Here is a 14,222-nt window from a genome sequence, read left to right on the forward strand (position 1 = left end):
CATCCTTCCAATTTCAGTCTGGTTGTGTCTTTTATTCTTGTAGACAGGATATAGTTGGGTCTTGTTTTTGAATCCATACTGCTAATAACCGCCTTTTAATTGGAGAATTTTATCTATCAAATAATAATAAGAAAGCACTTAATTCTGTCATTTGCTCTTTGATTTCTGTCATATAAAGTTTTTGTTCCTCAATTCCTCTACTACTTTTTTTTTGTGTTCAAGGACTTTTTAGTGGTATATATACCCATGTGGGTTGTATTTAAGCAAAAACAATCCTGTACTACCATTGAGATTATTAAAAATCCTCCCATTTTGTCTTCCTAAAGATTTAAAATTTGGCTTTTCATATTTTAGTTTTTATTATACTTGGAATTGATTTTCAAGTTTGAGATTGAGGTCTAATTTGTTAGTTTTTCTCCTGTAGGAATAACCAGTTGCCCTACTGCTACATATTGAGTATTCTTTTCTTCTCCCACTGATCTGCAGTACCACTCGGCTGTGTTATTGACAGTGGGAGAAATAGGGGGTAGAGTCCTTTTACAGATCTTCAATTAAAGCCCCTGTATTTAGTCTTACTTCCACTCCCGTCTTCTATCATATCTGTTCTTTCCTTTCTAAAAATCCTAATCGGCAGTTTGGCTATCATCTTTATTCTTGTCCCTAGTGCATATTCCAAGGGATAACTTCCTTTGTTTTTCTTCATCTTTCAGCATTCTTTACTTTCCAGCTTACAGAAATTTACTGAAGCTTCTTACAGCAGATTGTCCATCCCATACCCCCAGCTGTTATACTTGGCTTTTGTGGGTTTGCATCAGAATTACTTCAGCGGGGTTTTAGAGGGAGATTTCAAACACATGTGTTCAGTTTTTGTGCTAGGTTATCTGAAAGTACGCAGTGAAATGTTTTAAATTTTAGAAGTTGTGTTACTATATTCTCTGTCTTTTTAAAAATATAATTAAATTTCATCTTTCTAAAATGATAGAAGCCTTACTTTTTCTGAAGGTAGAAAGCTAAAGGGTCACAAAGTCCCTTCCTGAGGGTTTCAATTTGTTTTTTAATACTACATAAGTTTTTCCATTTTCAACAATCCCATTTATAGTCTTTAGTTTTCCATAATGCAAAAAAAGTGGCTAATTCTTGTGTTAGAGTGTCTGTGACCTTTGGCTTATGGGTGTGTAACTAAATGCCTGGAAACAAGTATCCATGAAAAAATTATGGGCACATAAAGAGAGGAAATTCTGTAAAACTTTGGTATATCCCATTAATGATTTCACTTTTCACTGTACTTGGGACAGCTCTACAGTAAAACGACATATTGCAGATTTCTTTCCCCTGCCAGAAATGGGAAAGTACTTGGTGTAATGTTTTCTTTGCTTACATTGGATGCATGCAGTGAAGCTGGTTTATTTTTGGTCATTTCCTGTCTATGAAGACTGTGGTACTTTAGCCAACACTACCATAATAAAATATAATGCTTAAAATGAATTTCCACACCTATGAATGTTGTAATAGAAATTCATAAAATACCTTATTATAGGAATCAGCACCACTTATTCATCGGGAAAAGAATCTTCCGAAATATTTTAAGTCCTTCTGTTCTAGCTTGTTATAGAAAGCCTAAAGATTTTTAACAACACACCAAAAAACCCTGTAATCCTCTGAAATATTGTCTTTTTCTTCCATCTAGGCATTTAAGAGTATATTCTTTTTTTTACCCTGGCTTTCAGGGACTCATTACTTTATTGCATTAAATTAATTACCTGCCTTTTAATAGAGTCCTATATTAATCAAGAAGGCATAGAATATTTTTCTGACTCATTCTATATAAAGATCAAGTTGATTAAATGAATATATGTACTTGTAATTAACCACTTGGTTGTGAAGGTCTTGAAGAGAATTCCCATTTGATGGCAGACTGCCTACTGTTCTAAAAATATTTGAGGTAGGAAATATACATGGAAATGTATTGGGCTTCATGGGAAAAGAAATTTTAAAACACAGATCCGCCATAGAAGAATGCCACATTTCTCAGAATGTTAATTTAGAGTAGACAGGGGTTGGAAACAACTTGGTCCAGTCGCCTCCTCTAAAAACTTGAACCACATTCAGTTCTTTCCTCTCCTTTATTCCCCAATATCAGTCACTAAGCTCTGCTTTTATTTTTTCTTAAACATGTTATATCTATGTTCTCTTCTTTTACTACTAATATATTGAGCTGAGCATGAGATACGGTTTTGAATATTTCTAGTCTATAACAACCTTGAAAAAAAATGTATTTTAATCACCATTTATGTACAAGAAACTGAAACTACAAAGAAACTAGATAGCTTGTTCCCCAAGTGCTCTATTTATCACTGGCATATCTGGGATCTGAACTAAGGTCTGTCTCGTGTTCTTGCCCATTCCATTTCCACCACCATGACCTCCTCTCTCTAGTCCACATTATAGCACAGCTTTTCCTACTAATCTTTCTCCAGCCCGCCTCTCCCTGCTACATCTTCCACAAAGCTGGCCAACTTATCTCTCCAAGGTGGATCCTTGAGGATCAAGAAATGTCTTGTTCATCTTTGTAACCAGCATCAACACTTCGCTTCATGCATGGCACATTGAAGGTGCTTAAAAATGTGCATCAAATATGGCCCCATTACCTTTTTATTTTGCTCTTTTATTGCTTTTTCTGCTTCTCAACTTTATAGCATAAAATCTGATTTTTCAGCTTCATCTTCAACTATGACTCTTCTGTGTGTTTTAGTGTTTTAGCCATATTGAAATTGTTCGTACCTGAAATATGTTTTATGTAATTAGGCTTCTATTGCTTTCTTCATTTAGTTTTTCTTACCTGAAGCTTGCTTCCTTCTTCTACTTCTGGTGATATTCTACTGTTCCTCTTTGAAGGCCCAGTTCAAATACTACCTCCTTTTGAAAACTGACTTCTCCCCACTAGAAAAGTTCCTTCCTCTGTATTCTCATAGCATATCATTTAAATACTCATTATATGAAACTGAGCATATTGTATTACAATTAATATATATATTTGTCTTGTTCTCTACCCTTCATTCATATTGGGTCCTCTTTAAGGGCCAGTAAATCTTCATTTATTTATCTTTATATCCCCAGTGCCTGTCATAATACCTGACACATAGTAAGTTCTACAGATAAACCTATTTGTTTAAGAGAGGTTGAGGTCATTTCAGTTTAATTATATTTCATGTGTTTCTTAAATTAATTGCAGAGCATGATTAGAGCAGTTGTATTTCTAGGACTATAGCCCTATAAAAGTGAGGAAAAGTTTTGATACACTCAGTTGTATGTGATTGTTGTATGGAATGTCCTTATCAATACAGATGAATTAGTTTCCTATGCCAGAATCCTTAGCAGTGCCCTGTGTATAATGGACTTTCAGGAAATGTTTGCTGAATAAATGAACAAATGAAATAATATGTATGTATGTATGTATGTATGTATGTATGGCTGCAAAAAAATGTGGACACACCAGCCAAGTACACAGGGAAAACTAGAGAGACAATCCCCAACATACAAACATTTTTAGTAAACTTCCCAAGTAATTTTTTATGCAAATCAGAGCATACCTTCCCCGAAGAACAGGTTCCTCTCCTCTGTATTGGCCAGAGTTTCAGGCAAAACTCAAGCCTCATTCAGAAAATAACTGAAATGGGTTAGCTATTATGTGACCTGTTTAACAGGTGCTACATTTCCTGTTTGGAAAGATGAATCTTTCTATAGCCCAGAAAACCCACCATTTGTTTTTTACAGAATGCCCATGTGAAATATTTAAAGGTTAGAGATGATTTCTGCTTTCTTTTGTAAACGTATTACTATTTTGCTGAGTTTAGGCTTATTTATTATTTCACTTATTTTCCCAATAGTTTGCTTGAGAAAACTTTATGCAAAATAAATAATCCCTTTTTGATGAAAGACTTTTATCTTGGAGTTTATATATCATATGGAGAAGAAAAAGAAAGACAAGACACTTCCAAAGGATTTATTCATAGCTCTGATTCCCTATCATTTTTACATTAAAATGAAGTTGGTTTGGTGGGTATCATGGTCAGTAGGCATCACTGTATCAACTAGCTAGGGTTTTTGTGTGTTTGTTTCTTGACCTTATTTCTTCATTATTTGCCTTTGCCTCACCTGAGAAAACCTGGCTAACCATTGTAAACTGTATCTGTATCACTGATTCTGTCCCTTTGCCCAAACCACAGCTTATACTCAGAACACCCTTCTTAAGATTCAATAGGTGGTCATGAAAAACTTCATAATTATCTCACTTCCTTAATTCTTTCAAGAAATATTTACTGAACATAACATGTGCTAGGAGCTGTGCTAGATGCTGGATCTACTAATGCGACAAAGTTGGAGTGCTCGAGGATCACAGTGTTTGGTGAGAGATAGACAAACAGGTAATCACCATACAGCGAGCGTGCTAAGTGCTATAACAGGGGTATGCACTCTTCAGCAAGCTTTCTCTATTTCAGTGGCAGTGAAATAGAACTCTGATCCTTTATCTTATTCCAGAAATGATTGTGTGTTTTACATAGCTCAACACAAAGCTATCATACAAAGTACAATATAAGGAACTCTTAATGCTGTCTTATTTTCCTTCTGTTATCAGCTTTTACCTATATAGGATTATAGGTTATTCAAATACTACCGCTCGTTGAATGTCTAACTACTGTCACATAATCATTTTCTTAAGCACTAGTCTGGCAAAAATAAAGACTCTCTGTATTTTCTTGGTTGCATAGTCACTTCAAATTGACTATTATTACCCAGCTTGTCATTGTATACACAGATGTGTTACAGGTTAACTGGTGCCTCCGACAGAAGTGCACATTGTCCAGTAAAACGTAGTAAAACAACAAGGTAATCGTTTGTCAGTCTTCTCCTCCAATATCAACAATATAAAAAATTTAAAGATCTTTAGTAATTCATTTATTTAACACACATTGTGGAAAGCCCATTACCAGGCCCCAGAGATGAGGAAATACTAGTCTTTAGCCTCAAGGAATTCACTGATAGAGAAGACAAATTGTAAACATATAATTGTGATGTAGTAAGAGAAGTAATATATTGGAGGAATATATAAGAGTTCACAGGAGCACAAAGGAAGGCAAAGTACTAACATTAGTAAGGGCAAATAAATACCACTAGAAAGCAAAAATAGCAGAATGAAAACGTGAAGAACAAAAGCAAGCACTGTTTGAATTTTAAGATTGGAAAATAAATAGTTATGTCTCTGTTCACAAATCAGAAAAATCGAGTTGGATTGAGCTATTTCTTTTCTTCTCTGGCTATCATTTGGGTACCTTTTGCAGAAAATGTGGCCCCTGCTTTGGAAATAGCAACAGTTATCATTTTCAGCAGAGTATGTGAAGTGATTTTGTGTATATGTGTGTGTGTGTGTATACATATGTAGAGAGAGAGATTAGTGAATTATTCCTCATCATTTTTAATTTCAAAATGGAGAAGAAATTTTTATTAATTTTACTTCTTGTAATTGTAGTATACAATTGAAAATGTCAGACAACATTGAGGTTTTAAAAAATAGGAAGTTGAAGTTACCCTTTAATCTATCTTCTGAGAGGTATACTATTGTTAACAGTAATTATGTGTCTTCCCAAGTGTTTATAAATATATTTTTATATTATATGGTTCTTAATATAGAAATAGTCTTTGGTAAAATGCAGGGTTTTTTCTACTAGAGTGGAATACTTTATAGATTAGGAAAACATATTTGTACTAACATGAAAAGATATCCCCCCAAAAAAGGTATCCATGATATACTAAATTGATTGTTTTAAAACTAAATAGGATATCCATTACCTTTAAATGATATAAATAATTTGGGTTTAAATTGGTCTTTTTTTGTTCACATGTGCCTCTTTTTTTAATTAAAATGTGTAGCTAGAAGAATACAAAACTTCCCAATAACCTATTGAAATTTAATCTTTGGTGTTCTGGGTTTAGTTATTGAATCAAAAAAAAAAAAAAAAAAGAAGGAATATAAAATTTCAAATACCTTTGCCAAAACGGGGTTTTATTATCTATCTATTGTTTACTTTTCATGATAAGACTTTCATTAAAATTATATGTTGCATTTTCCAGGTCTCTGGACTCAGGACTCAACAATACTTTACAAGGTTTATCTGTCACAGATACACACCTTGTTGAAGTGGATGGGGACACACTTTCACTGTATGGTTCAGGAGCCCTGGAATCTCTAGATCGGAACTGGAGTGTTCAAACAGCAGGAATGGTGACAACAGTGTCCTTCACTTTCATAGAATTTGATGAAATCGTCCAAGTGCTTCCCAAATTGAAGATTAAATTTCCTAATTCTCTGGTAAACATTTCCTTTTAGTAGTATATTTGAATAATTCTCAGTCATGACTTGTGTGTTCAGGCCAAAGACCTATTTTAACTTTTATTTATGCAGTTTCTGTCTGGCAGGGAGACCAAGGTTTTGTGTTGATTTTTCTGGATCTGGGATTTAAATTAGTATTCATAAGTGGCCTTGCAGTTTTCTGTTAATATTAGAAATTATCTCTCTATCAAATGATTCTTTATGGAGTATAAAGGACTAATATAATTTTATTTGAATTCTGTGTTGCCACTTTATAAAGCATTCATTAGGACCTCACCTAATCCTATATTATGTATTCATTTATTCTACCTGGTATTAATGAGACATGTACATTTATAGATAATTTTTACAGTCATTCCCTAACAACACTTAAAATAATTTTGGTAGCTCACTTAAAATTAGTTCGAGAAGGGGAAAGTGGTTGAATAGGAAGATCCTAAGTTCACCTTGTCCTGTGGATATAGCTAGAAAACACCCACATCAGTGTAATAACCCAGAATATGACCTGAAGACTGGCAGAACAGACTGTGGCTAAATGTAAAAAGGAGGCCACATTGAAGAGGGTAGGGAAGGCAGAGATGGGTTGGAAGATCAATAGACCTGTGGAACTGTCCATGGGAGAGGAGAGAAACAGACCCGCATGGCAGACAACCAGGCATGGGGATGTGCACTGGGAAGATGAATCCCTATAACATTCGGCTCTGAAACCCAGAGGGGCCTAACTCCATGAATTCTTCCAACCAGTAGGGCTTAACACTTGGAAATTTAAAAATAAGGGAACTCAGCTCTGGGAGAGCCCGCGCACAAGAGAAAACTGAATTCCCACCCTTAAAAAGATAGCACAGCAAACCTCTCCACTGATATACAGTGTAGAAGCAGCAGTTTGAAAAATATCTGGGATATATGGGAAGGAGATTTATTTACTGGTCTCAGAAGAATATGTGCCAGAGGGGCAGGGATCTTTTGGAGACTGTTCCAAAAACAAAAGAGCTGATGGGTGACATTTCTCTCTCCCACTCCACAGCCTACATACAGACACCTGCAGAAACTAGTACAACACCAACATTCTCCACCTACTTTGTGAACAGCATGCTCCATCCCTGCATATTTCTGTGAGCATGCCCCCTCCATTCTAGCCTGGGCAGGAGGTTTCCTGAGTTGCTGCAGGTCCCCTCCTGCAGTGGATGGATGCAGACCTTGCTGGCACCATGAACCCTCAACTGCACTCTCCCATAGGACCTGCCCCTCTCATATAGCCCATTCAAAGTAGTACCACAAGCCTGGCACTGTGCAAACAGTCCCAGAAGGGGCCAACACCACTCCAAAGTGACTCCTGCCCTGGGCAGGGGGAGCATAAACATAAAATCAATGTGTTGCACGAGCAATGGGTGGGCGCAGATACTGGGTCTGAGTATCTGGCCTGCCAATGAAAACTGTTTAGGGGACAACACAGGGAAAGTGCCTTGCAGTTCAGTGCTACTTTGTCTCTGACAAACACCTGGTTTGACTCAACTCAAGCCCATGGTGGCCTCAGACTGGCCCACTAACAACACAGGGACTAAACTCTGCCCACAACAGGCAAAGAGGGCCATTGCAGATAACTGGAATGAAGGCAAACACAGCTCAGCCACAATAGTAGGGCATGTGCAACACACATAAGAGAGACCACTGAAGTCCACTTGTTTCTGGTGAACAGAGGACGTTGCTCTGCAAGGGCACTACAGGACCTCTTCGTAAGATGACTACTTTCAAGAGCAGGGGATGGGCTGACTTTTTCAAGACACAAAAAACCCCAGGCACAGAAAGTTAGACAAAATAGGAGATAGAGAAATATGTCCCAAATGAAAGAACAGGACAAAATCACAAGAGAGCTAAGTGAAATGGAGATAAGTAATGTATCTGATAGAGAATTTATAGTAATTGTCATAAAGATACTCACTGGACTTGAGAAAAGAGTGGAGGACCTCAGTGAGACCCTCAACAAAGAGATTAAAAAACATAAGAAAGGAACCAATCAGAGATGAAGAACTCAGTAATTGAAATTAAAAATATACTAAATGGAATAAATAGTAGACTAGAAGAAGCAGAAGAACAGATCAGCAATCTGGAGGAGAGAGTAGGGGAAAGCAATCAACCTGAACAGAGGAGGGAAAAATAATAATAATAAATGAAAATGGACTAAGAGAATTTAGCAAACCATCAATCATAATAACGTTCATACAGTAGAAACCCCAGAAGAGGAAGACAGAGAAAGGGGGCCAGAAAATTTATTTCAAGACATAATAGCTGAAAACTTCCCAAATCTGGGAAAGAAACAGAAATCCAGATTCAGGAGTCATAGAGACCCCACAACAAAATCAACCCAAGGAGGTCCACACCAAGACACATAGTGATTATAATGGCTAAGTCATGGTAAAGAGAGAATTTTGCAAGCAGCAGAATAGAAAACAGTTACATACAAGGGATACTGGCTGATTTTTTCAGAAGAAACTTTGCAGGGCAGAAACCATGATATATTCAAAGTGCTGAAAGAAAAAGACCTGCAACCAAGAATGATCTATTCAGCAAGGCTATCATTCAGAATAGGAGAGATAAAGAAATTCCCAGACAAACAAAAATTTAAAAGAATTCATGGCCACTAAAATAGCCTTACAAGAAATGTTAAAGGGGACTCTGACTGGAAAGGAAAGACTATAAGCAGAAGTAAGAAAAGCAGGAAGCACAAAAGCAGTAAAATTAAGTATATCCATAAAAATCTGTCAAAGACTCCAAAAAAGGATGTAAAGTATGACACAATGTACCTAAAATGTGGAGGGGAGAGGAGTAAAATTTCAGTGCTTTTATAGTGGGTTCAAACTTAAGCAACCATCTACTTAATAGAGACTGCAATATGCATAAGATGTTATGTGTAAATCTAATGGTAATCACAAATCAAAAACCAGTGATGGATATGCTAAAAAAAAAAAAATAGAAAGAAATCCAAGTATTTCACTAAAGAAAGTCAGCAAATCATGAGCAAAAAGAGCAAGAGAAGAAAGGAACAGGAGGAACTGCTAAAACAAACATGAAACATGCAACAAAATGCCAATTAGTACTACCCATCAATAATTGTTTTGAATGAAAATGGACTGTGCTCCAAACAGAAGATACATGGTGATTGAATGGATAAAAAAGCAAGACCTGTCTATATACTGCCTACAACAGACTCTTTTCAGACCTAAAGACAGCTGCAGATTGAAAGTGAAGGGATGGAAAAGCATTTATCATGTGAATGAAAATGAAAAGAAAGCTAGGGAAGCAATACTCATATCAGACAAAATAGACATTAGAACAATGACTGTAACAAAAGTCAGAGATACTATATAATAATAAAGGGAAAAATCCAACAAGATGTAACAGTTGTAAATATTTATCACCCAACATGGGAGCACCCAAATACATAAAGCAACTAAAAACAAACATAAAGGAAGTAATCAATAGTAGTACAATAATAGTAGGGGACTTTAAAACCCCATTTGCATCAATGGTTGGATCATCCAAATGGATAATCTTATGTCAAGGAAAAAGAGGCTTTGAAGGACACATTGGACCAGATGGATCTAACAGTATATTCGGAACATTTCATTCTAAACAGCAGAATACACATTATTTTCAAGTGCAGATAGAACATTCTCTGGAATAGATCACATATTAAGCCACAAAACATGTCTCAACAAATTCAGAAAGACTGTAGTCTTTTTTTTTTTCATGCATCTTTTCTGGCCACAACACTCTGTAACTAGAAATCAACCACAAGAAAAAAACAGGAAAGAACACAAATACATGGAGGTTATATAACATGCTACTAAAAAATGAATGGGTCAACCAAGAAATGTTTTTTTTTTTTTTTATTTCCAAGAGGAAATAAAAAAATACACAGAGACAAATGAAAATGAAACACAGTGGTCCAAAATCTTTAGGAGGCAGTAAAGGCTGTTCTAAGAGAGAAGTTTAAAGCAGTACAGGCCTACCTCAGGAAGCAAGAAAAATCTCCAACAACCTGAGCTAGAAAAAGAACAAAACCCCAAAATGAATAGAAGGAAGGAAATAATAATGATTAGAGAAAAATTAAGTGAAAAAGAAATAAAAAACAATAGAACAGATGAATGAAACCAGGAACTGGTTCTTTGAAGAAAACAACAAAATTAATAAATGTTAGCCAGATTCATGAGAGAGAGAGAAAGAGAGAGGACTCAAATTAAATCAGAAATGGAAGAGGAAAAATAACAGCCAAAACCACAGAAAGAACAAAGGATTATAAGAGAATATTATAAAAAAATTATATGCCAGCAAACTGGATAACCTAGGAGTAATTTATAAATTCCTAGAAACATATAAACTACCAAAACTGAATCAAGAAGAAATAGAAAATTTAAAAAGACTGATTACCCGCAGCAAAACAATCGATAATCAAAACCTCCCAACAAACAAAAGTCCGAGATCAGACAGTTTCACAGGTGAATTCTACCAAACATTTAAAGATAAGTTAATATCTATTCTTCTCAAACTATTCCAAAAAAGTAGAAGAGGAAGGAAAGCTTCCAAATTCATCATATGAAGTGAGCATTACCCTGATACCAAAATCAGATAAAGATATACCAAAAAAGAGAGCTACAGACCAATATCTTTGATGAACATAAATGCAAAACTCATCAACAACAAAAGACTAGCAAACCAAATCCAACAATACATTAAGAAAAAAAAAAATCATTCACCACGATCAAGTGGGATTTAATCTCAGGATTGCAAAGATGATTCAGTATTCACAGATCAATCAACGTGATACACCACCTCAACAAGAGAGAAGATGAAAATCATAAGGTCATTTCAATAGATGCAAATAAAACATTTGACAAAGTACAACATCCACTCATGATAAAAATCCTCAACAAAGTAGTTTTAGAGGGAACATACCTCAACATAATAAAAGCCATATATGAAAACCCACAGCTAACATCATAGTCAGTGGTGAAAGACTGAGAGCTTTTCCCTGAGGTCAGAAATGAGACCAGGATGTCCACTCTTGCCACTTTTATTCACGAATATTGGAAGGCCTAGCTACCACAATTAGACAAGAAAATAAAAGGCATCCATATTGGTAAGGAAGAAGTAAAATTTTAATTGTTTGCAGAAGATATAATACTATACATAAAAAACCCAACAGAGGGGTGCCTGGATGACTCAGTTGGTTAAGAAGCTGCCTTTAGCTCAGGTCATGATTCCAAGGTCCTGAGCTTGAGCCCCACATCGGTCTCCCTGCTCAGCAGGGAGCCTACTTCTCCCTTTCCTTCTGTATGCTGCTCTGCCTACTTGTGCTCTCTATCTCTCTGTCAAATAAATAAATAAAATCTTAAAAAAAAAAAAAAAAGAAACCAACAGAGTCCACCAGAAACTACTAGAACTGATAAATGAATTCAGTAATGTTGAGGATACAAAATCAATATACAGAAATCCATTGCATTTCTATACACTAATAAGGAAGTAGCAAAGAAATTAAGAAAACAATCCTATTTACAATGGCATAAAAATGATAGTGTATTTAGGAATAAATTTAACCAAGGAGGTGAAAGACCTGTACTCTGAAAATTAAAACATTAATGAAAGAAGTTGAAGATGACACAAAGAAATGGAAAGGTATTCTGCGCTCATGGACTGGAAGAAAAAATATTGTTAAAATGTCCCTACTACCCAAAGCAATCTACAGATTTAATGCAATCCCTATCAAAATACTATCAGCATTTTTCATAGAGCTAGAACAAACAATCCTAAAATTTGCATGAAACCATTAAAAAAACCAAATAGCTAGAGTAATCTTGAAAAAGAAGAGGTCTCACAATTGAAAAACTGGAGGTATCACAATCCCAGATTTCAAGATATACTACAAAGTTGTAGTAATCAAAACAGTGTGGTATTGGCACATAAATCAATGGAACAGAATAGAGAGCATAGAAATAGTTGATCTTCGACAAAGGAGGCAAGAATATGCAATGTGAAAAAGACAGTCTTTTCAACAAATGTTGTTGGGAAAACTAGATAGCTACATGCAAAAGAATGAAACTGGACCACTTTCTTAATGCTATAAACAAGAATAAACTCAAAAATGGATTCAGGACCTAAATGTGAGACCTGAAACCATAAAAATCCTAGAAGAGAACAAAGGCAGTAACTTAATTCACATTGGCTGAAGCAACTTCTTTCTAGATAGGTCTCTTGAGGCAAGGCAAAAATAAACTACTGGGAATACACAAATATGCTATTTATATTGATTGGGAGTAAACTGCTGGGAATACATAAAAATAAAAAGCTTCTGCACAAAAAAGGAAACAATCAACAAAACTAAAAGGCAACCTACTGAATGGGAGAAGATATTTGCAAATGACATCCAGGAAAGGGTCAGTATCCAAAATGTATAAAGAATTTATACAACCCAACACCAGATACACAAATAATCTAATTAAAAAATGGGCAGAAGACATGAACAGACATTTCTCCAAAGACAAGCAGATAGCCAATAGACACATGAAAAGATGCTCAACATCACTCATCAGCAGGGAAATGCAATCAAAAACACAATGAGATATCACCTCACACCTCTCAGAATGGCTAAAATCAAAAAGACAAGAAACAAAGGTGTTGGCTAGGATGTGAGGAAAAAGGAATGAAGGCTTGTGCACTGCTGGTGGGAATGCAAATTTGGAGCCACTGTGCGAGGAAGTATGGAGAATTCTCCAAAAGTTAAAAATAGAACCATTCTACTATCTAGAATTGCACTACTAGGTATTTACTCAAAGAATATGAAGAGACTAATTTGAAAAGATATATGCATTGCTATATTTATTGCAGCATTATTTATAATAGCCATACTATGGAAACAGTCCAAGTGTCCATCCACAGATGAATGGATAAAGAAGATGTCAGTCCACAGAAGAATGGATGTGTGTGTGTGTTAAAAATGGCAAGATTTCTTTCTTTTTATGACTGAATAATACTCTACTGTGTGGAGTATTATTATATATATCACATTATATAATATATATATATATATCACATAATATAGTATATATATTATTATATATATCACATATATAAGGATTTATGTGATATATATAAAGGCAAAAAAAAGACTCTTAACTATAGAGAACAAACATGGCTACCAGAGAGGTGAAAGGGATTGTGAGTGCTCTTACTGTGATGGGCACTGAGTAATGTACAGAATTGTTGAATCACTGTATTGTACACCTCAATCTAATATTATACTGTATGTTAGCTATACTAGAATTGAATTTTTTAAAAAATAAAGTTGAGAAATTAGCTTTTTTGAGTTTTTCCAATTAGCTGTTTTTGGTACTAATATATTACTTATTAGTATGTTATTTGCAGACTGTGAGTTCTCCCTTGAGTTTTTATTATTGTTGTGTTTTTCTCTGTTAGCCAAGTGATTTCCTTCACCTGCCCTCTTGTAGTTATTTTTCTTTTGCCACCTTATCCTCACTAAAGAGGACAGATGGAAATGGAGACAATATGTTCAGAAAAGAGCATCCAGTTACAAAAGAACACTTACAGTAGCATTTCAGTTTTAGTGATTTTCTTGTCCCATGGCCAGTTTAACTAGCCTGAATAGTAATTGGCAAGATACAGGTAATAACAACTAATCAGTTCTTCTCAGAACCATCGTGAGTCCTGTATTCATAAAGTTCAAAGTTTTGTTTCTAATCTTTCCTTTGTAGATTCAATTTCAGTATAAAGCATGTAAAATCATCGTAATGCCTGAAAGTCTGAATTATTGTATATTTAT

At 35.2% G+C, this 14,222-nt stretch overlaps 1 protein-coding gene across 3 annotated transcripts in view; it reads left to right on the forward strand.

The window, feature by feature from the left end:
* Window positions 1-14,222, forward strand: part of LRRC49 (leucine rich repeat containing 49) — a 163,790-nt gene that overhangs the window by 125,615 nt on the left and 23,953 nt on the right. For all 3 annotated transcript variants that reach the window (XM_059371947.1, XM_059371948.1, XM_059371949.1), the window contains one exon: window positions 6,130-6,367. In XM_059371947.1, the coding sequence (XP_059227930.1) occupies window positions 6,130-6,367 (238 nt within the window). The remainder of the gene's footprint in view (window positions 1-6,129; window positions 6,368-14,222) is intronic.

The sequence above is a fragment of the Mustela nigripes genome, chromosome 13, assembly GCF_022355385.1.
Source record: "Mustela nigripes isolate SB6536 chromosome 13, MUSNIG.SB6536, whole genome shotgun sequence".
Taxonomy (NCBI): Eukaryota; Metazoa; Chordata; class Mammalia; order Carnivora; family Mustelidae; genus Mustela; species Mustela nigripes.